Source organism: Molossus molossus, unplaced genomic scaffold, assembly GCF_014108415.1.
Source record: "Molossus molossus isolate mMolMol1 unplaced genomic scaffold, mMolMol1.p scaffold_m16_p_22, whole genome shotgun sequence".
Lineage (NCBI taxonomy): Eukaryota > Metazoa > Chordata > Mammalia > Chiroptera > Molossidae > Molossus > Molossus molossus.
In genome coordinates this window covers 17,115,555-17,138,131 of record NW_023425358.1, presented here as the reverse complement: position 1 = coordinate 17,138,131, position 22,577 = coordinate 17,115,555, and the positions used below count along the sequence as shown (strand labels likewise).

The following is a 22,577-nucleotide window of genomic DNA, read 5'->3' as shown; positions in this document are numbered from 1 at the left end:
TGCTCACATGCGCATAAGGGTATCTGTTACAACACTGTTGAACAAGTTAGAAACACCTGATATGCCGAAATGGTTATAGCAAAGTACATCTGGGCTATGGAACAGGACAGAGCCACAGCACTGGCAGTGACTAGAAAGAATAGGGAAGTGGAGCACTCTCTCTCTGGACTGGGTCCAGACCCATTGTCAGGAAAAAAGAAAACACTAGAACAACACCTTCAGTAGTTCATTTTCCTAAAAACAAAACAAAACAAAAAAAAACTCTATAATTGTATGAGTACATGTAAGTGTAAGTGTGTAAATGACAGAAAATTATTTGAGAAACTAAACTGTGAACAGTGGCTAACTCTGGGGAAGAGAGGGGTTTTTCTGTTTATAAAATGCCAGAATGTTCTACGACTAGAATATATTCACATGCCACTTGTATCTTTTAAATTTTTTGAGAAAGAATTATGATAAATAAAAGACAACATCACTAAGTTGGGGGCTCTTTGTGACTGAAAAATACGTATATGTAACTTCTGGGCATACTACATCCACCTGTGTTACCTGCCATGTGTGTGCCCATCTCCCCCATAAACCTGTCCTTGAGGACAGGGCCTGGGTGCTGGTCCCTCTGGCACTCAGCTGAGTCCTGAGCAGTGCATAGCCAGGCAGAGGTCCAGAGGTGGGGTGAGCTGAGCCAAAGCTCCAGGATATGGACACCCACTGATACAACTCACAGTCAAGGGGAGGCCTGGGGTTCTGTCTCAGACCCAATGAGGGGGCCACACCAGGGCCCCAGTGTCCTTGAGCCCTATGATACCACAAAGAGTCCATGCTTCCCACACTCCTCCCTGTTTCTTGGAAGAATGGGCAGTAGACCAGGCCTTCAGAGGGCCCCCAGATTTGGGAGAGGCCCTGGAAGAGGACCCAGGAGCACGAGTCAGCAACGTGAAAACTGCTCTCCTACAGTGTTCTGCACAGGGCAGAGCTGCGTCCCAGTGGGAAGGAGAAAGGATGCGGCTTCTCTGCAGGACCTATCCTGGAGGATAGGATGACCTGGACATGGCCACAGGGTGAGGTGACTGGAAACATACTCAGCCTCTCCTTCTCAAGTGCCTCAGCCCAACCATCAGGTATCTCCAGATGAGATCCAGAAACTCCATGAACTCTGGTTTACTCAGCAGTACCCCTTGAACCCCACCTTGCTATAAATGAACCATCACGGTACACTGGGGATTAGCTGCTAGATGAGAGTGTGCTACTCACTTTTCTGAAGCTTTGGGTGTATTCTTCTCCTCACCCCTGGCAAAGGGTCCTTCTGCAGCCTCCTTCATGAAGTTGACCAAGACCTCCGCACCAACCCCAAAATCAGGCTTCCCCAGGAGCTTCAGGATAGAAGCGTGGAGCCGGAAGTATACCTAAGGGGATGACACTCAGGTTTGTTCCATGGGCAGTCAGCCACACAGGAAGTGAGACCCTGATGGGAGACATGCCACCACATACTACCTTTCCTCATTCGTTTTTTTTTTAATGTTTTAATTGATTTTTTATTTTCTATAGTTTTTCTTTATTGATTTTTAGAAAGAGATGAAGGGAGGAGAGATAGAATTTATTGATTATTTAGAGAAAGAGGAATGGAGAGGGAGATGGAAACACTGATGTGAGAAACATCAATCGGCTGCCTCCCGCACACCCCCTACTGGGGATTGAGCCCAAAACCAGGGCATGTGCCCTGACCAGGTATTGACCCAGGACCTCTCAGTCCATGAGATGATGCTCAATCTACTTAACCACACTGACTAAGCTCCTCATTAGTTTTGTTTTTTTGCATTTTATCTTGAGATAGAGCAGGAGGGAGAGAGAGAAAGAAACATCGACGTGTGAGACACATCGACATGAGAAACACATCGAGTGGTTGCCACCCACACGACCCCAACCAGGGCCGGGGACAAACTGCAATTGAGGTACCTGTCCTTAGTGGGAACTGAACCCTGGTCTCTCTGGTTCACGGGACGATGCTCTAACCACTTAGCAACCCGGCCAGGGCTCCTCATTAGTTTTTAAACCAGCCAACCTATTACTTATTCAAAGCAAGCCCTGACAATTCATACATACACAAACTATCAGCATTCCAGCCTAATCATCTACCCAGTAACCCAGGAATGTGGTGATAAGATAATGAGAGTAATAACCCCTCAGCTCTGCTCACTGGGCCCCTCCCACCAAGGCACACTGTTGCCCTCTTTGTGCCCCTCTCCTGGCATCCATAGAAAGGGAGCTTCCACACCTGTCTCCTCACTGGACTCCTTGAGACAAGAAGTAGGCTGGATTTGTGTCCCAGCACCTAGGCAAGCTCTAAGAAGCTCCACCCAGTGGGTGGAGGGTGGGCAGAGGCTTGCTGAGTCAGTCAGGTCCTATTCCTTCCCCTTCACTTCCTTGAATCCCTTTACAAATGTGTGAAGTAAGTTGCCCAAGTCCTTACTGCCAGAAAGTCCAGGGTCAGGTTAAACCCAGGTGCATTCTGTCTCCTGCCCTTTACTGCCCCCAAGTAAATGCTACACCACACACAGGCAACTTCCATAGGCAACTTGACCCCACCTTCCCACCCAGGTGTGGATTTAATGCAGGCTCCCACCTGTGACACATGCTCCTTCAGATGGCAAAATGAGTGCCATGAGGGCTGAGAACCACTGTGGCTACAGGCCCTGATTAACCAGCCTCCCCTCACCCAGAGGTGGTTCTCCAGAGATGTAGCCAAGGACCTACCCAGGTGAGATGCCTGCAGGTCTGGCCCTGGCGGCACTCTCAAGGGGGCAGCCCAGTCCAGAGCCCTCCCCGCTCTAGCCCACCCACGGAACAGAGGAATTGGACCAGCAACTCCATTTTCAGATGTAGGAAACCTTTGAGGCACCACAGGTGCCCAGGTGGCCACATTTGCAGGAGGGGCAAAGTATCAAACTGGAAAAGTTTATTTTAGCGGCAGGTAAAGTATTCTGAATGAGAGCTCAACAGCAAAGGAGAATTTTTACAAGGGCAAGGTTTAATTCTTAAGAGAAATGTCACTTTTAAAGCAAGAGAGTGCCCGCTCTCCTGAGAGCCAGTGTGGTATGCTTGAGAAGGGTAGTCTACACAGCTGAGGCCTCAGTTCCTCATCTGGAAGTCCTTGGGTCCCACGGGACCACCATCTTGCCTGCCTGTCCTTGGACCTACCAGGTAGCAGCAGAGGCCAAAAGTCAAATGCACATGAAGCTGGAGTAAAAAGCATGAAAGAACTGTGATGGGGAAGGATGTGAACCGAGGGCTGTGAAAAGACAGCAACCAGGAAACTGCTGAAGACACCCTCAATAGGAAGTTTTGCAGATGAATCCCGCCCCACGCAAATATGGCCCCCAAACAGCTGCTATAAATACTACTCAGCATGAATCATTTTAAAAAGGCAAATTTTTAAAAATGAGACATACTGCTTGCTTACAAGATAATGAAATATTAAAAAGGATACTAGCTAGGTTGATAAAAAAACGTAAAAGTTCATAGATCAGTACAATGTTTTAGAGCAACAAGACATTCTGGATACAATGTTAAATGACCAACGGAAATATAGTTGAACCCTGAACAATGCATGTCTTAATTGGGCAGATATACGTATACATGGGATTTTTTCAATTGACCTTTGCAGTCCAAACCTGCGTTGTTCAAAGATCAACTGATGGTTGGGAATCTGAGTATGTGGAAGGCCTGGATTTTCAACTGCATAGGTAGCCGGGATCCCTAACCCCTTCATTGCTCAAGGGTCAACTGTACTCAGTTATGTGCTCCCTGATACATATTCAGGACTATGCCCTGCTTGCACCTTGTTATGGAAAAAGTGGAGGAGAAGACCAAATCCATGAAGAAGTGGACAGGCAAATACATGGATGCCCAGCCAGACTAGAGGGCACAGGACACGGAAGGAAGCCCACAACTCCTTCTACTACATCTTGTCCAGTGAAAAAGGCAAGTTGTTAAATGATAATGTATCTATATGTTAACAGGAAAAATATCTAGAAAGATAAAGTCATGCCCAAACTATACATAGTATGACTGGTGTAGGAAAATCACTGGGGGCTTTAACATTTTGTTTTAAATACTTCTAAATTGTTTGATTCTTATATATGTATATGTTTTAACCATAAATATGTGTTAATTTTATTTTATTTTTTAAATCATCACCCAAGGAGATGTTTTTCATTTATTTAGAGAGAGAGAGAGAGAGAGAGAGAGAGAGAACATCAATGTGAGAGAGAAACATTGACTGGTTGCCTCCCTTATGCGCCCTGACCAGGGATTGAACCTGGAAACCGGGTATATGGCCTGACTAGAAATCGAACCTGCTGCCTTTCAGTGTATGAGATGAGGCTCCAACCAACTGAGCCACACTTGCCAGGGCTATATTAATTTTAATATTTTTATTGACTTTTAGAGAGAGAAACATCCATGTGAGAGAATAACACCAATTGGCTGCCTCCTGCATGCCCCCAACTGGGGATGGAGCCCGCAACCTGGGTATGTGCCCTGACAGGGAATCAAACCAGCAACCATTTTGGTGCATGGATTGACACCCAACCAACTGAGCCACACCAGCCAGGGCATGAACTACACTAATTTTATAGTCAGAAAAAAATACATAAAGGCAGAAAAGGTGTAAGCAAGTAGATTCTGCCCCAAACTCCCAGAAGCTGGGCACATGGGAGTAGGGAGCTAGGCACCCAGCCTCAGAAAGGGCAAAACTAACAAGCTCTGGGCCTCAGGAAGTGGAGAATCCTGGGCCAGGCCAAGTATATCTGGATCCACACATGTCCTCAGTTTCCTCCCTACAGAATGTGCTGGTCATGGCCACCCAACCCACTTCACAGGACTGCTATGAGCATCAGTAAGACGTATAATGTGCCCTGGCTGGTTTGGCTCAGCGCTCCGCGGACCAGAGAGTCCCGGGTTCGGTTCCCACTAGGGGCATGTATAAAAAAAAAAAAAAAAAGCATCATGGGAAATGGTCCAGAAAACAGCAAACCCAAGCAGTAAACAAGTGCTCTCTGCTCTTGGGGAGCAGTGGGAGACCCCAAATCTGGGGTTAAAAGAACACGCTGCTCCCCTGGCTGTCCTGCCAAGGTAAGCGCTCAGATGTCTCATCTGCACCTGGAGAGCAGGGTGCTTGCCCTCCCCCTGCCAGCTGCAGAGTGTGAATGCTGCACTGCTCTAGTGTCCTCAAGCCAGGTTCTCAGAACCTGTGTGCTAATGAGGAAGGACGATTTTCTTCTGGGAGGTAAGAATAAAACGCTCACTCTCCCAGAAAGGATGACAAGCACCCCTTAGAAAGAGAGAGGAAAGGATGCTTTAATTTAATTGCACACAAAGCTGCTAAACAGAAGTTTCCATCGGGATGCAGGGGAGTCAGTGGGACCGCATGCCTCGTCCCCAGGTAGACGGGGAGACTGGCCCTCCCCTGCCTTGCTTCCCCGCCCAGAGTCGGCACAGTGTCACCTCCAGGGCCTCCATGGCCAGCTCAGGTGGGTTGTGGTAGTGGATCTTCTTGGGGTAACGGGCAGCCTCCTCATGCAGGTAGTGGCCAGCCTGCCGGTAGTGCAGCAGGTAAACGGTGGGTGGCTGCTGCTGCTTCTCAGCCACCTTGCCCAGCATGTAGTGGATGAGCCACTCCTCCTCATCACCATCACCCTCGCAGCGGGCCGCTGACATGAAACAGTGCCTGGCTGTCTCTAGCATGCTATCACGCCGACCCTCCATCTGTAATGAGACCACGAGACCAGGCTGGCCTTAGGCATACAACCAGAACTTGCACGACCAGATCATGCCTTATCCTGTAAGTAGCCCTGCTGCCTTGTTTGCAAATTGGTAATCCTTCTCAACAACCTTGAGACACAGAAGTGCTATCACCATTTCACAGCTGGGGACCCTGTGGAGAGGCCTGGGAACTCAGAAGCTCACACCAAGTAAGGCAACAGAGCTGAACTGAAACACGGGTTACCTCAAGTCAACTCCATGTTCTTTCTTCTACCTTTCCCTGCAATATCAGTTTATGTGTTTATAAAGTACCTACTGACATCCTTCTAAAGATCCCAACTACAACCTATGTGGCCACAGTGAGGCCCTGTGCCTGGGAGGGGAAGACAGCCATGGGCTGCGTAGGCTGCTGGCCATCACTGCCAGGAGGACAAAGCCAACAGTAGCTCTGCCACCACAGCCGGAGGAGGCCAAGTGATCAGAGGTAACATTCTGAGAAGAGCCTCCATTGCAGGCAGTGAGCACCTTGTTCTCTCATCCTCTCACTAGGGTGGGCAAGCAGAGCTGGAGAAGTTGTGCGCTTAGCACCCAGCTCCACAGCACCAGAGAGAATGTACACCCCTGGAGTCCAGCAGGACTTCCCACCCTCTCTCCACACCCTTCCAGGGACCTAGGGTGCTTTATAGAAGGGCAGATCCCCGAGCCCCACCCAAGCTCCACTAACTTGGATCCTGCGTATCTGTAGCACTGCACTATATAGATGGACACTGCTAGGACAGAGCGTCAGATTCTAAGAGGGTTTCTGACTCAGAGAACCTCTTTTCCAGTCCCTATATGAGATTCTGGGCCAGCCTCCTGGGTGCTATCCATGCAGGATGTCAGCTATCAGGTGCACCCACGTCCTTTCATGCCAGAGCTCCCAGACTGGGAGCTGGAGTGAACACTGCTTGTGTGGAGCACAGAGGCAGCTGTTCCAAGCACCCCAGATATCCAGCCTCTTCTCTTCATGGTCCTGGCTCGATGGCAGGGTAGCTGCAGCCTCTTCCCATCTCATCTCAGGGGCCAGAAGAGGGGAGAGGCTTTAGGCACTAGGCTCTGGAAAGGGTGCTGCTCACAGCCAGGGAAAGCAGCACCTCTGTTCCATCATGCATGGGGAGGCTGCCCTATAGACATCTGTCCCGTAAATGCTTATTTCTATGAATCTCCTATAGCAATGGCCCTGGGGCTAACACATAGGAGACTAGTGCTACCCCTAGTACTCTATGCTAAATACTCCCAAGAAAAGATTACCACCTAGGAATCAAGAAACCAACATGGGGTAAAATATGATAGAAAGAACCATGGTATAAGGCCAAAACATGGCACAAACCAAATGACTCCATCATAAACCTGCACAAATGGGATTCTGAGGCAAATCTGTGTAAGAAAAAGGTAGTCATTTACAGACTGCTCCGTAGCTGAGTGGTTTTGACCAAGTCACTAGCTCTCTGCCTGCCCAGCTCTGCCACTGGGTTCATATGGCTACCCACTGAGAAAGAAAGGGTGACTGTGAAAAGGCTCCCCACCTGGCACCATGCTGATCCCTCCCAAAAGGGGGAGCCTCACATAAAGGACACACTGCCAGTGTCCCTGCCCTTGGTAGGTGTGGCAGTCAGAACACTTCAAACAGGAACAGGAGGAACAGCCACTGAGGGTCTTGCCCTGTTTCAGAAACTCTGCTAGACACCCTCACACCAGTTCTCCATGCTCAGAGCAGGAGGGGCCCCTCTGCATGGCACCTCAGTTCTCTCATGGCCGGGGCCCTGGCCCAGGGCTGGCTAGTCAGAGTGACTCAGGAGATGTGGCTGTTAAAATATTGCCACAAAGAAGGAATGGTAGCCCATTTATAGCCAAAACCACAGCAAAGATGGCAAGGTCCTCACTCAGGCCACACAGCTGGCCTTGAATCTGGACACACTAGACTGGGTGTCCAAAGACCAGGTACCACACTGTCACTGACCAAGGCTTGAGTCTCATGAGGAGAATCATCCATGAGCCCTCAGCATGGTTGTGTGGACAAGAGTGAAGAATGGCTAGGACAGAACTTTGCTGACCCAAGGGCACTCTGGTCAGACAGCTGGATAGCAGCCCCCCAGTGCCCCTCCTTACCTGCTGCACAAGCTCGGAGGGCAGATCGCCTCTCCACTGTTTCAGCTGCCGAGAGGCGAAGGAGTGCAAGGCATAAGACATGGTGCCATACTCGATCCACAGGGACAGGTTGGAGCTGTCGATCTCCAGGGCCCGCCGGAAGCAGTTCAGAACAGGCGTGGCGTGCTTCCAGATAGGCCCATCACTCTTCAGCTCATTAGAATTCAGCTTGTCCTGAATGCGACTGGCCCGGGCCAGGGCCATGCCCGCCCAGGAATCAAACCTGTGGTCATGACAAAAGTACCTGTAAACACACCATTGCCCTTATGGCACTGGAGTCATGACAGCCTAGAGAGCAAGGAAGACAGCCACCATGGGAGCCCACCTCCCAAACTAGGGCCCAGAACCCAGCTCCATTATTCACTAACTGCATGACTATGACCTGACCAATCGTGTCTCTGAGCTTCAGTCCCTGACCTGTGAAATATGGCTAAGAAGACCTACCTCAAGAAGAAGAGCTGTGAGAGCACTACAGGCATGTATTTTAAGTTCATCAGCACCTTACATGTACTCAGTAACTGCTCTAAGAAAATCACCAACTAGAGCACAAATTGTGCTCTCCCACATGGGTGGCTCCTGGACTCTGCTCCTCTGCTTTGAGGAGTTACCTACAGAATGTCTCTGATGGAAAGAAAAAGGGATGTTCTACAAGGCAGAGAAGCAATGGCCCCAAGGCGATAGGAAGGCTATAACCCTAACCAACTACACTGGCAGAGTCTGCCATTGACACACACCCTGACCAAAAGCACAGTGCAGCCAAGATCCCTGAGACCACGACCACCCAGCTTCTACCCCATTCTCCCTCTGGACCATCTCCAGTGTAGTTCCCAGCAGCAAGATGGAGTGCGAGGGAACCATGTGATGGCTGAGCTTACTATTCTACAATGACCCAAAAGAAACTGATGGTGAGAATGCAGAAGCCTCTCTGAAAGGGTGAATTGGCCACAGAGACACCAAGACCAGGACAATTTCTGGGCACTTGAGAGAGCCTGGAGTTTTCCGAGTGCTGGTGCAGAGAACAGAAAAGGTGATGGTCACATGCAGATGCTATTCTCCATACGCTGATCATTCTTAACCCGCTGCTATACTGACTTTAAACTGGCTAACTGGTTTCCTGAACTATTTGACAGTCCCCAAAATGTGGTAAGGACAGAGGAAACTTGTGAAGCTCGCATGTACTTTTGCTGCACTCCAGGCACCCAAAGACGAGAAGTGAACAAAGACCTAAAGGCTTAACGGTGATAGAAAAGCAGCAAAAATGAAGGCCATATCCTTCATGGGGGGTGCTGAGTGTACCCTTTTCTCCTCAGAGGCCTGGGGGTCCAGGGCCACCAAGTCTCCCGCAGTTCTGTTCAGGTCACCCTGGGGAAAGGAGCAAGAAGGTAGGTGTATCAAATTCCCCTTCAGATGCTAGGAACTAAGTTAGGGACCGTCTACTAGGCCAGCTCCTGTCACACCCTGGAGTTTCCTTTCTTAATTTCCATAGCGCCTTCAGCAACTCCCCTTACCCTCACCTTAAGGAAAGAGACCACATGAGGGTGCATGTTCCTATGCCTACAGGAGTACCAAAATGGAAACTGCTACTTCCTGTCACAAATACCAAGAACACAGACACACTGTCACAACATTTAAAATGCTCCTCTGTGTGATGTGGGTTCCTGATTCTAGCAGAGCAGTGCACAGCCCACACTCAGACAGTGCTGACCTAAAGGGACAATGGGACCCTTAAGGGTGGTGACACCACGATTTCAGAAGGAGGAAGTGTCCAGAGCCCGTGTGCTGGGCGGGCCCAGTCCTGGCACTGGGCTCAGAGTTGTTTCTTTGGCAATGGAGATGAGTTGTACGGGGAACCATTCCCAGCCTCACCCTTCCCAAATACCATTCTTCAAAACACCTGGCCAAGTTGGGCCACATCACTAACATCCTCACAGACTCTGTGTTACTGCAGGAACCACCAACTGCAGCCAGAACATTCCACTATCCACTCAGCTGTCTGCTGTAGGCTTCGCCTATACCCAGTGGGCTCAGAAGATTTAAAGAAAAAAAACACCAGTATCGAAACTTCCATTTTGGCTAGCACAGAAGATGAGGCTGAGTCTGTCTTTCCCGGTATGTAACTGTCAGGGCTGGAACAAAGGAGGCCCAGGGCCAGGCCACCAAGTCCCTCCTGGTCCTGGAGCAGGTCCTCACAGGACACCCCACTTCTCTAGCAGGGCTCTTGGTGATCTGATGAATTGATATCCTCTACACAGCTGGGTGTGCAGATTGGAGGGATGCCCAATTGAGCGTTATGACCTTCACATTGCTAACTGAGGGACTGTCACATGAGAGGTGCCATGCTAGGCTCTCGCTCCCCATGGAAAGGTGGGTGTGATCACCCTCAGACATGGAGGCAGCAGTGCAGAGGAGGTGACTCCCCGCTGTTTTGCACAGTGAGCACTCAGCTAGCCTGAGTGTTGGTCTGTTCTACCACACCAGTCCACAGCGACCCGCGAGAAGACAGCTAAGGCCACTAGCATTCGGCTCCCTACCTGGTAGAAACCCAGGCTGAGTAAAAGGGGGTCAGAACCTTTCCCACAAGCTATAAGCCCTGAAAACTGGCTTCTACACTCAGATCCCAGCCCCTTTTTCCCATGGCCAGGTGGATCCTGACAAGATGGAAGAGGTGGCTTACCCATGGTTAGGGGAAAACCAACATGGGTGCCCCTGGTTACTTCCAGGAAGGCTGCCTGCACATACCACTCTGGACCCTTCAGATGCAGCTCAGCCACAGAGCGTAACCTCATTTTGACCTTGACCCAAGGTTTACCTCCGAGGTGTGGCAGCCATGAGAAAATATGCCCACTCAGTCAAGCAAGTCAGACTTTATGAGCCTAGCAGGGACCTCAGGACCCGCAGGTCAATCACTACATTTTAATAAAAAGCTACCAGGACACAGTAGGAAGAAGGCATGAGCTTAATGCACAATAGGCTCTTCTACATTTATTATTGTGACTATAACTACCGCCAACAAAGCACTGTGTCAGAGCAAGGAATGAGAACTCCTGCTTTAATGTTTCTATTACTCCACCATCCCTGAAATGAGAAAACATCCCTTAAAGACACTGCAGTGGAAGAAGCAGGAGTACACACCAGCCAACCTCCCAGAGCAGGAGCTAGGAAAGGGGGTAGCACACAACCCACAGGATGGAGCCAGGCTGCACACTCTTGCCCTGCAGGTCAGGACACCTCATACCTTCTCTGATCTCAATGCCCATCCCAGGGGGTCTTCCAGAAAGAGGCTTTCTCCATTGTTTTTCTTTTTACAGAGAACTTTTCCTAAGAACTGTAGAGCCTAAACCACTCTGTCATTTCTTCTTCCCTGGCCTCCATGCCATGGGCAGGGAAGAGCTTGCTGAGCTGAAGTCAACCTGGCTGCCCCACCAGCCTGGCCTCACACCAAGGTCCACTGGTCCCTGCGGCCAGCCACTCACCTGTCAGGGCAGATGCAGATGTCATGCATGTAGAACTTGATGGCCTTGGATTGCTCCTTGTTTTTGAAATGGTAATCAGCCAGCAGGTAGTAGAGTTCATTCACCACTGGAGGGGAGGGGTCAGCCCCTTCTGGGAGGCAGGGTACCTGGCAGGTGAGAGGGCAAGGATAAGGGAAGGTGAAGCCAGAGGGACTCAAATGTGACCAGTAATGCTTCAAATCCAGACCATTCACATCAGCACAGGACAGACCCTCGCTTCTCACGGCCCTGACTTCTGGTGAAGAGCCAAGGCACACCAGCAGCAGTGCTGAAGGAGAAGGTAGGACATAGCCCCTACCTCAGCCGAGGTCCCCTCAATGTATGCAGAGACTTTGTCCAGGCTCAGGGCTGGCCTCTCTGTGCGGGGCACAATGGTGGCAATTCTCTTTAGGAGGTTAGCCAAATCAGCAGAAACAGTGCTGGTCTTGTAGCTGTCAAATTCAGGAAGGGTCTTGGGCTTAAAATACTCAAACATAAACAGGGCATCTTCCCATATAAGGTCCACCTTGAAAAAAGACAGAAGGCCGATCATAGTATGGTCAGGGCAAAGCACAAAGGGAAAGATCTTCCAGAAAAATGCAGTGTTGATGCAGACAAGGTTACAATGTATTAGAGAGTCTAAAACAAGTCTTATATACATTGAAAAATGTAAATATCCCTTAAAATCCCTAAACCCAAGTTTCTGAAGAGCAAAAAGGAACCGGCTAAAGCCTGGTCTTCATAAAAAAAAATGCTGGAAACTGAGGGCTGCACTTAGTGAGTCCACATGGCCAAGCCAGAGAGTGAGGACCATGGGCCACTGACCCTCTCCTCACCTCAGCTGCCTCATCAATCACTTGGCTGACAAATATTGCCCAAGTGCTTGCTCTGGGAAAGGGCGGGTCCACACACTGTGCAATGGCCACAGCAGGGGCCCTGCCCAAAGGAGCTTACATTCAGGGATGGAATTCATAAGATCAGAGAATAACGGACAGTATTGGGAGCCAATACTCCCAATGGTGCTCTAAAATCCAAAACAATAAAAAATGAAAAATCTCTAAGAAATTATCCATATTATCCAAATTATTAAAAAGAAAATCCATTAAAAATTGCCATGTTGCATTCTTGAATGATTAGTCAACACTTTGTGCAAAAATCAAATACTTCGGACCATCTTCTCGTCCTCCTTATGCAACTTCAGCCTGGGACTTTGAAGCTGCATGTTGGCAAATGACATCCTTCAGGAGTGCTCAGAGCCCCTGCTTCCCTGAGTCCCACTCTTCCCAGCAGAGGTGGGGCAGCGGGCCTGGTGTGGTGCCTCACCTGCTGGGCCGAGTGCTCCTCCAGGTACCTGGCCTTGCTCTTCTTGCTGGGGAAGCTGTACAAGCAGTAGAAGCACTGCTCCAAGGCTGTCTCCAGCTCCTCCTTGTAGGGGTGTGTGTCTTCAGAAGTGGATGCAGCAAGCTCCTTCTGGAGAACTCGTACCTACAGTGGATGGGTGAGAAGAGATGCCTGAAGAGAGGGCCCAAAGCCTCCCTGGGACAGCAGGGCCCCAGGGAACCAACACTCTATCTACTCTGTTAACCCGAGGAGGCCATGATTATTGGGCCCATTTTCTGGAAAGAGTCTGACCCCCACAGGGGCCATTCTGGGCCCAGCTCCAGCAGTAGCCTACTAAGGGGCTTGCCAAGTGGCCCTCCTTTCAGCACACCCAGTCAGCTTCTACCAGCCTTCTGAGAAATTCTTACTCATTTATTTAGCCATTCATTTGTTCCTCAAATATTTACTGAGTACCTTCCTCTGTTAGGCACAGTGCAACATAGTCCCTGCTTTTAAGAAGCTCAGATTCCAATGCAGGGCAGTTAATTAAACAAATGATTATAAGATGATAAATCCCATTAGGGTTGAGGGAATCTCTCTTAAAAAAAAAAAAAAACACTAGTGACAGAAGCAGCCAGCCTTGGTTCACAACTTGGCTTTTACTGGGCACCTCCAAGCCCAGTACAAGAAGCAGCCATGGGCAGATCACTTTGTAGCTTATGTCAGGTGTCCCCGGATAGAACACAGGCCATGGCTGACCTTGCCTCAGAGCCAGCACACCCAGTGGACAGCTTCAGACCATATCGAAACACCACCTTCCAACCACCTCCACAAGTGACACATTTGATGAGTGGACCCAGTGGGTACCAGAGCCCTGATGAAGTAAGTCTTGCTCTGTGTGGTGGGCCCCTGCACATATGATCCTCCAAGGTAGTCAGAGGCCAGTGGTCAGTGGGCACAGGCAGTCCTTGCAGCTGATCTTCCTGAGTAAATCCCTCCCATTGACGTGCCAATAGCAATCAAGACTCAATTACAACAGAAGGGTAGACAGTCCACACAAGAGGTGCACCTCAAGGGCCCTGCTGGGGTGATCAAAGAGGCTGTGCCACTGGATCCTACAGGACAGCTACAACAAGAGGCCACCCTATGAAGCCTAGGAGACACAGCAACTCTACCTAATACATAGAAACATAGAAACAATCACAGAGAAGCAGCCTAAATGAAGAGACAAAGAAACATGTCCCAAATGAAAGAAAAGAACAAAACTCCAGGAAAAGAGCAATCAATCAGATGCAGAGTTCAAAACACTGGTTATAAGGTTGCTCAGAAAACTTGGTAAGACCTTCGAGGAAATTAGTGAGTTTCAAGGAGTTTAAGGAGACCTCTAAGGAACTTAGTGAGAACATCAACAACATAAAAAACGACCAGTCAGAAATGAAGGATGCACTAACTGAAATAAAGAATAATTTATAGGGAATCAATAGTAGAGCCAAGAAGCAAACCACTGATTTGGAATATAAGGAAGCAAAAAAACACCCAATCAGAACAGCAAAAAGAAAAAAGAATCCAAAAAAAATGAGGACAGCGTAAGGAGCCTCTGGGACAATTTCAAGCATGCCAACATTCGCATTATGGGGGTGCCAGAAGGAGAAGAGAGAGAACAAGAAATTGAAAACCTATTTAAAACAATAATGACAGAAAACTTCCCTAAATTGGTGAAGAAAACAGACATGGAAGTCCAGGAAGCACAGAGAGTCCCAAACAAGATGAACCCCAAGAGGTCCACATAAAGACACATCATCATCAAAATGCCAAAGGTTAAATACAAAGAGAGAACCTTAAAAGCAGCAAGAGAAAAGCAGTTCATTACCTACAAAGGAGCTCCCATAAGACTCTCAGCTGATTTCTTAAAAGAAACTTTGCAGGCTGGAAAGGAGTGGCAAGAGATACTCAAGGTGATGAAAAGCAATGACCTACAACCAAGATCATTCTATCCTGCAAAGCTATCATTTAGAATCAATGGACATATCAAGAGTTTCCCAGATAAGAAAAAGCTAAAGGAGTTCACCACCACCAAACCAGTATTATATGAAATGTTGAAGGGTTTTCTTGAAGGAGAAGAACAAAAATATGAACAATAAAATGGCAATTAATACATATCTATCAACAATTGAATCTAGAAACAAAATGAGCAAGCAGAACAGAAACAGACTCATAAGATACAGAGAACTTTTTGATGCTTGCCAGATGGGCGGGAGCTGGGGGAATGGGTGAAAAAGATGAGGAAATAAGTACAAATTAATGGTTAGACTGATGAACCTCAAAGGGAAGGGGGTAAGGAGGGCAGGATGAGATAAACCAAAGAACTTCTATGCATATATGAATAACCAATGGACACCAACAATAGTGTGGGGAAGGCAGGAGGGGTATGAGATTGGGGAGGAGGGGGTCAATGGGGAAAAAAAGAGGGGACATCTGTAATACATTCAACAATAAAGATAAGTTATAAAATGGGAAAATAAAGTATCTGTAATCTGGAAAAAAAAGAGAAAACACTAGTGAGGATTACAGAGGATGTGAACAACACAATTAAAAATTGATATCTATGGATAGCAGATCTAATCGCTATTGTTACCCCCAACTATTAGCAAATACACATTCTTTTCAAACATCCATGAGATTTTGACCAAAACTAGATAAGAAGAAAGTCTCAACAAATACGAAAGACTAGATATAATACAGACCACATTATCTAAACATTATTGAATAAAATCAGAAATCAAGTACATAAAGATAGCAAATGCCAAATGTCAAAATTATGGCATGTAGCTAAAAAATGTACTTGGGAAAAAATTATAACCTTCAATGCACGTATTAAAAGAGTAAATACTAAAATAATCATTCAACTCAATAAATTAGAAAAAACACAAAGTAAATCTAAAAAAGAGAAGATAAATAAAGAGCAAAAAAAAGGTAAATTTTTAAAACCCATAAATTAAATGTTTAAAAAAAGTATTAAAGTGGTAGTTAATAAACTAGAAAGCAAGAAAAAATAGATAAAAATACACCAACAGCTGACAGTTTGAAAAAATAATTTAGATAAACCTCAGAAAAGACTAGTTTTTAAAAAGGGTGGAAAAAGACAAATTAATAATTTAAGCAATAAAAAATGAGGCATAACTACAGGTAGCAGAGAGACATTTTAAATCATAAGCAAACACATGAACAACTTTATACTTAATGTGGACACTATTCTAAAATATAATTGACTTAAGAAGAGAAAATCTAAATGGACCTATACTATAGTCACTAAAGAAATAGCCCTGAGCCCTGGCCGGTTTGGCTCAGCAGGTAGAGCATCGGCCCGAGGTCAAGAGAGACCTGGGTTCGGTTCCCGCTAAGGGCGCGTACCTCGGTTGCAGTTTGTCCCTAGCCCTGGTTGGTCGTGCAGGTGGCAGCCACTTGATGTGTCCTTTTCACATGGATGTTTCTCTCTCCTCTCTCTCCTCTCTCCTCTCTCCTCTCTCCTCCCTCTCCCTCCCCCACTCCCCCCCCCTCACTCTATCTGAACAAAAAATGGAAAAATGTCCTCAGGTGAGGATAAAAAAAAAAAAAAAAAGAAATAGCCCTGTCCAGTTTGGCTCATCCAGTTTGGCTCAGCGGTTAGAGCGTCGGCCTGCGGTCCGGAGAGACCTGGGTTCGGTTCCCACTAAGGGCATGTTCCTCAGTTGCAGTTTGTCCCTGGCCCTGGTTGGGTCATGTGGGTGGCAGTCACTCGATGTGTCCCTTTCACATCGATGTCTCTCTCTCCCTCCCACTCTATCTGAACAAAATATCAAAAAATGTCCGAAGGAAGGAAGGAAGGAAGGAAGGAAGGAAGGAAGGAAGGAAGGAAGGAAGGAAGGAAGGAAGGAAAGAGAAACAGCCCTGGCCGATTTGGCTCAGTGGTTAGAGCTACAGCCTGCGGTCCAGAGAGACTCGGGTTCGGTTCCCACCAAGGGCATGTACTTTGGTTGCAGTCTGTCCCCAGCCCTGGCTGGGTCGTGTGGGAGGCAGCCACTTGATGTGTCCCTTTCACATCGATGTTTCTTTCTCTCTCTTCCTCTCTCTCCCTCCCACTCTGTCTGAATAAAAAATGGAAAACTGTCCTCGGGTGAGGATAAAAAAAAAAAAAAGAAATAGAAACAACAGGTTAAAATTTATCATCCCGCAAAAGAAAAAAACGAGAGAAAGAGAGCTCTAGATAAGGAGTGACAAACTATGGGATTCCAAAATGGCGGCGGAGTAAATGGAAGCTACACAGACCGTCTCCCAGGACCAAACTGGAATTACAACTAAAATAAAGACAAATTGCCCTGGCCGATTTGGCTCAGTGGTTAAAGTGTCAGCCTGTGGTCCCAAGAGACGCGGGTTCGGTTCCCGCTAAGGCATGTACCTCGGTTGCAGTTTGTCCCCGGCCCTGGTTGGGTCATGTGGGTGGCAGCCACTCGATGTGTCCCTTTTACATCGATGTTTCTCTCTCTCTCCTCCTCCTCTCTCCTTCCCACTCTATCTGAACAAAAATATGGAAAAGGAAAAATGTCCTCAGGTGAGAATAAAAATAAACAAACAAACAAATAAATAAATAAAAATAAAATAAAGACAAATCCACGGGAAAAAGCAACAGAAAAGCAGCTTGCGAGGATCATATAACCAGGGACACTGACTCGATCCTGGTAGGATTGCCAAGGCGTGAGAGGGGGGCTGGGAGCCCACAGACAACAGCGGCCTTAGCTGTGAGCAGTGCCCTCAGGTTACACTCCCAGGTGGCTCCACAGCGCAGAGCCAGGACAGATGCTAAAAGAGCCACAGCCACTCACCTTGGGCTCCGGCAGAGGGAGGGCGGAGTGGACTGGAACTGTATGGGGACACTTGGGATTTGAAGGGGGCTCAGAGCTTTTGCTGAGGTGGAGCCAGGCAGGATGGTGGCCATCTTACTACCTCCCAGGGCTCTGGGGAGAGGCAGTGGCCCCTCCCTCGAAGATTCAACCCCATGCTGTGGCCATTGATATGCAAATTGAGGCTCATTGACAACCAGCAGCTGCCCCACCCTCGGGAAATCCCCTTATGCTGAGCACCTGAGGGAGTTTTTCATTCAACTGAGAAGTCAAGGCTCTTCAAGTAACCACTACTGATAGCCTCCAGGCAAAGAGCTAGAGGATAACTGTACCATTCCTGGGCTAGCAACTCTAACCAGGAAAGAAAGACTTGACAGTGGTCTTTAACATGTGTCCTCCCTTGCTCATCGAAACCCAAGAGAGGGAGCCACAAACAGCAGAACACCAACACTCATAGGGAAAATCTGGCAGGGTCCAAAGACCACTGTGATAGCCAAAATGGTGAAACACAGTAACAAAAGCCAAATGAAAGAACAAGAGACTTCTACCGAAGATGAGATAAATGTGGAGCAGTTAAGCAAGTTAACAGAGCTAGAATTCAGAGCCATGATCTTGAGGAAGCTCAACAGCATAAGTAAGGACACAGAGATGTTGAAAATCAACCAATTGGAAATTAAAAACCACTAAGAAAAAATCAAGAATGACATATCAGGAATAAAGAACACATTGGAAGGTCTATACAGCAGAGTAGAGGAAGCTGAGGACCGGATGGATCAGTGAATTAGAAGACAGGGTAGAAAAAATCAACCAATCAGAAAACCAAAAGGAAAAACGATTAAAAAACAGAAAGACAGCTTAAGCGAACTGTGGGACAACTGGAAACGTAGTAATATTCGCATCATAGGAGTCCCCAAAGAAGAAAATGAGCAAGGGTTAGAGAATATATTCAAAGAAATAGTGACAGAAAACTTACCTAATTTGGTGAAGGAAGAAGGCATTCAAGTTCAAGAAGCACAGAGAACCCCAAGTAAGAAGAACCCAAACAGGCCCACACCAAGACACATAGTAATTAAAATGCCAAAAATTAAAGACAAAGAGAGAATCCTAAAGGCAGCAAGAGATAAGCAACAGGTTACCTACAAAGGAACCCCCATAAGGCTATCAGCTGACTTCTCAAAAGAAACACTACAGTCCAGAAGGGAATGGCACAAAGTAATCAAGGTCATGAAAAATAAGAATCGGAACCCAAGACTACTCTAACCAGCAAGGCTATCATTCGAAATAGAAGGTCAAATAAAGAGCTTCCTAGACAAAAAAAGGCTAAGGGAATACATTAGCACCAAACCAGCACTGCAAGAAATGTTAAAAGGACTGTTGTAATTAGTAGAAGAAATAGGGAGAAAAATATAACCAAACTAAACAAAAATGGCAATAAATAAGTACATATCAATAATCACCTTAATAGACACCTCTCCAAACAGGACATACAAATGGCTAAGAGACATATGAAGAAATGCTCAACATCATTAATCATCAGAGAGATGCAAATTAAAACAACAATGAGGTATCACCTCACACCTGTCAGAATGGCCACCAGCAACAAATCATCAAACAACAAGTGTTGGTGAGGGTGTGGAGAAAAGGGGACTCTAATACACTGCTGGTGGGAATGCAGACTGGTGCAGCCACTATGGAAAACAATATGGTGTTACATCAAAAAATTAAAAATTGAACTTCCATTTGACCCAGTGATCCCACTTCTAGGAATATACCCTAAGAAGCCTGAAACACCAATCAGAAAGAATATCTGTATCCCCATGTTCATAGCAGCACTATTTACAATAGCTAAGATCTGGAAACAGCCCAAATGTCCATCAGTAGACGAATGGATAAAAAAACTGTGGTTCATATACACAATGGAGTACTATGCAGCTGTAAGAAAGAAGGATCTCTTATCCTTTGAGACGACATGGAGGGACCTGGAAAGTATTATCCTAAGCAAAACAAGCCAAACAGAGAAAGACAAGTATCATATGATCTCACTTATTTGTGGAATATAATGAACATAACAGTCTGAGGTAGTCCCAGAGACATGGAAGTGGGGTACAGACTGACAATCCCCAGAAGGGGGTGATGGGGGAGAGATAAACCACATTGTTCATGTGTGCATGAACAATGGACATGGACAACAAAGCTGGAGACAGGGTGGGAGGGATGGGGAGGGGGGAATAGTGGCGGGAAAAGGAGAAACATCTGTAACAAAAATTAATTAATTAATTAATTAAAAAGAAAAAAATAAAATAAAATTTTACAAAACAAATGTACAAAATTAAAGGCACACCACATAAAACTGCACAGGAATAGAACTGAACACACATACACAATGTACATGTAAAACTGTTAAAATATATTAAGAAACAAAAGACTGGAATTCAGAGTATAAAAAGAACTTTACAAATCAACAAGAAAAAACAAATCCAATAGAAAAATGGACAAATTATAAGAACAGCAAATTACCAAAGGGCCAGTAAACATACAGATACTCAACATCACTAATATTAATCAATTATAAAAAAGAACAATGAAATACCACCTCACCCTCTCAAGAGGCATCAACATTTAAGTCTGAAGTACTTAGAGCTGACAGGGATGTGTGGAAATTCCCACAATGCCATGAAAAACATAAAATTAGTTCATCTATTTTGGAGAACAGTCTGGAAAATACAGTCTTTAAAGTTTAAATGTGCAAACCCTGTGACCTAACAATTCCTTTTATAGAAATCCACACTAGAAAAACTCTCACATGTACAAATAAAACAACTTGTTGGATGCTAACCACAATACTGCTTATAACACATACACACACATAAATGTATACACAACCTTAATGCTATCATTAGGAGAATGAATAAAAAAAAAATTATGGTAACAAATATTTATACGTGAAGTGAAATAATGCCTAAGATTTGCTTCAAAATAATGTGGACTGTGCCAGGGGAGGGTTAGACAGGCGAGTGACCATGCATTATGAGCAAGACTTTTTTGTATCAATGTGAAAATATCATAGTGAATTGGTGAATAAAAATAAGCTGTAAGAGGTTACATACTATATGATATTTTGAATGTAAAATTTAACCCATGCAATTATGCACTATTTCTTGATATACATTATGTAATAGATATAAAAATATGACCAAAAAGATACATACCAATTTCAAGAAAGTGAAGGAAGGAAGGTAATAAAGAGCATGTTAACTAACCGTCCTGTAACTTTTTGTTTCTATTAGAAGACAAGTTTATAGCAAACACAGCAGATGGCTAATGTGTGCCAAATCTGGGTGGTGATACACATGACACAGTGTAAGAGGGACTGGCCAGAAGTTACTAAAGCTCCATAGGAGAGAGGCCATTTGAGCTGAGTGTAGATGAATGGATAAGTATTCAATAATTCAAACAGAACACATGGAAAGAAATATAACTCAAGAAAATATAAGATCCAAGAGGATTTCCTTCTTGAGAATATTTTCACTCTATGCAAGAAAACAATCCACACAAAGGTCTATGTTGGCCACAAAGCACTCTCAAGACATAGTCTCTCCCAGCAGACCAGGAATCAGGGGCCACAAAAAGAGGCAGTAACAAAGTCTTCGCCTTCCTAAGTTTCACAGTACCCAAAAGGAGTGTGCTCAGCAAGCATTTCTGGATCAGTGAATCAATGTCTTTATGTTTGTTCGTTCATCCATTCATTCAATAAACAACAACTGGGCAGTAACTTATGCCAGGTACTGTTCAGATCCCTAGTGATGCTTCATACAGCAAGACAGAAAAGGTCCCTGGCCTCCAGGATGCCATCTGCTCGGGGGGAGGCAAAGATACAGAAACAAATAGCAAGGCTGCCTAGTAGTCCATGGGACAGAGAATGGCTGGGCCAGGGAAGATCTCTTTAAGAAGGTGTCCTCTGAGCTGAGACCTGCATAGCAGGAAGGAAAGGATAAGCCAGCCACAGAGGCCCTGGGGGAGAGTATGGCAGGCAGAGGGCACGACGGTGGTCAGGCTCTGAGCACAGAGAGGGTACAATTAACAAGCAGAGGCCATGTCCACAAAGGTGAAGTTGCTGCAGGAGTCAGAGGAATCTAAAGGCTGGACTTTAGACAGGAAAGTTAGGAGCTATAAAATGAAACAGCATTACTCATATCACTTATACTCCCCCAAATTCAACTGACAGATCCTGGGAGCTAAAATTCATGCTCCATCAAAAAAGACATACACTAAGAAAAACCAAGAGAACTATCCCATCATCACCCCTTCTGCCTGGGCTCTTTCCTTTCAGTGCCACTCCCAGTGGATGTCAATTTGCAAAGGTGCTAACTCATTCTCAACTGGCCCCTAAATTAGCATAAGGTGACTGCCTATGGAAGCACCCCTATGGAAGTAAACAGTGTCCCCACACTCTCTAACTGGGAGAGAGAAGGCAGAAGAGAGTCACTAATTCCTGGGCAGCACGATTTTTCCAAAAATGGTCCCAGAGCATGCAGCTGACCCAGGGTGAGCACCCCAGAGGCTCTCACAGGGTGGGGCAAACACTTAGGCATCTATAGCTGGGGCTGGAACCCACTTTAGATGTTAACCAGCTCTCAGGCCCTGAGCCAGCCAGATGAGTCTCTTGGCCAAGTCTCCAGGTTCTTCTACAAGTGCTTTACATATACATGAGCTCTATACATATTCTTAGTCTCATTCATTCATTCAACTCATATTTATTAAGTACCTCCTGTAGGCTAGGTGCTATGCTAGGTACTTGGATCCAGCAGTGAACAAGACTAACAAAAATCCCTACCTTCATGGAAATTACATTTCAATGGAGAAGAGACATACAATACACATAATAAATAAATCACATGGAATGCTAGAAGGTGATGAGAACCATGAGGAAAGCAAAGGGCAG

General features: G+C 46.3%; 1 protein-coding gene across 6 annotated transcripts in view; it reads right to left on the bottom strand.

Moving 5' to 3' along the window:
* CABIN1 (calcineurin binding protein 1) overlaps nt 1-22,577 on the bottom strand; it is a 143,637-nt gene that overhangs the window by 76,418 nt on the left and 44,642 nt on the right. For all 6 annotated transcript variants that reach the window (XM_036276178.1, XM_036276176.1, XM_036276180.1 and 3 more), the window contains exons 20-25: nt 12,762-12,923; nt 11,758-11,964; nt 11,421-11,566; nt 7,909-8,170; nt 5,503-5,763; nt 1,252-1,403 (exon numbers count right to left, since the gene is read on the bottom strand). In XM_036276178.1, coding sequence (XP_036132071.1) covers nt 1,252-1,403; nt 5,503-5,763; nt 7,909-8,170; nt 11,421-11,566; nt 11,758-11,964; nt 12,762-12,923 — 1,190 coding nt within the window. The remainder of the gene's footprint in view (nt 1-1,251; nt 1,404-5,502; nt 5,764-7,908; nt 8,171-11,420; nt 11,567-11,757; nt 11,965-12,761; nt 12,924-22,577) is intronic.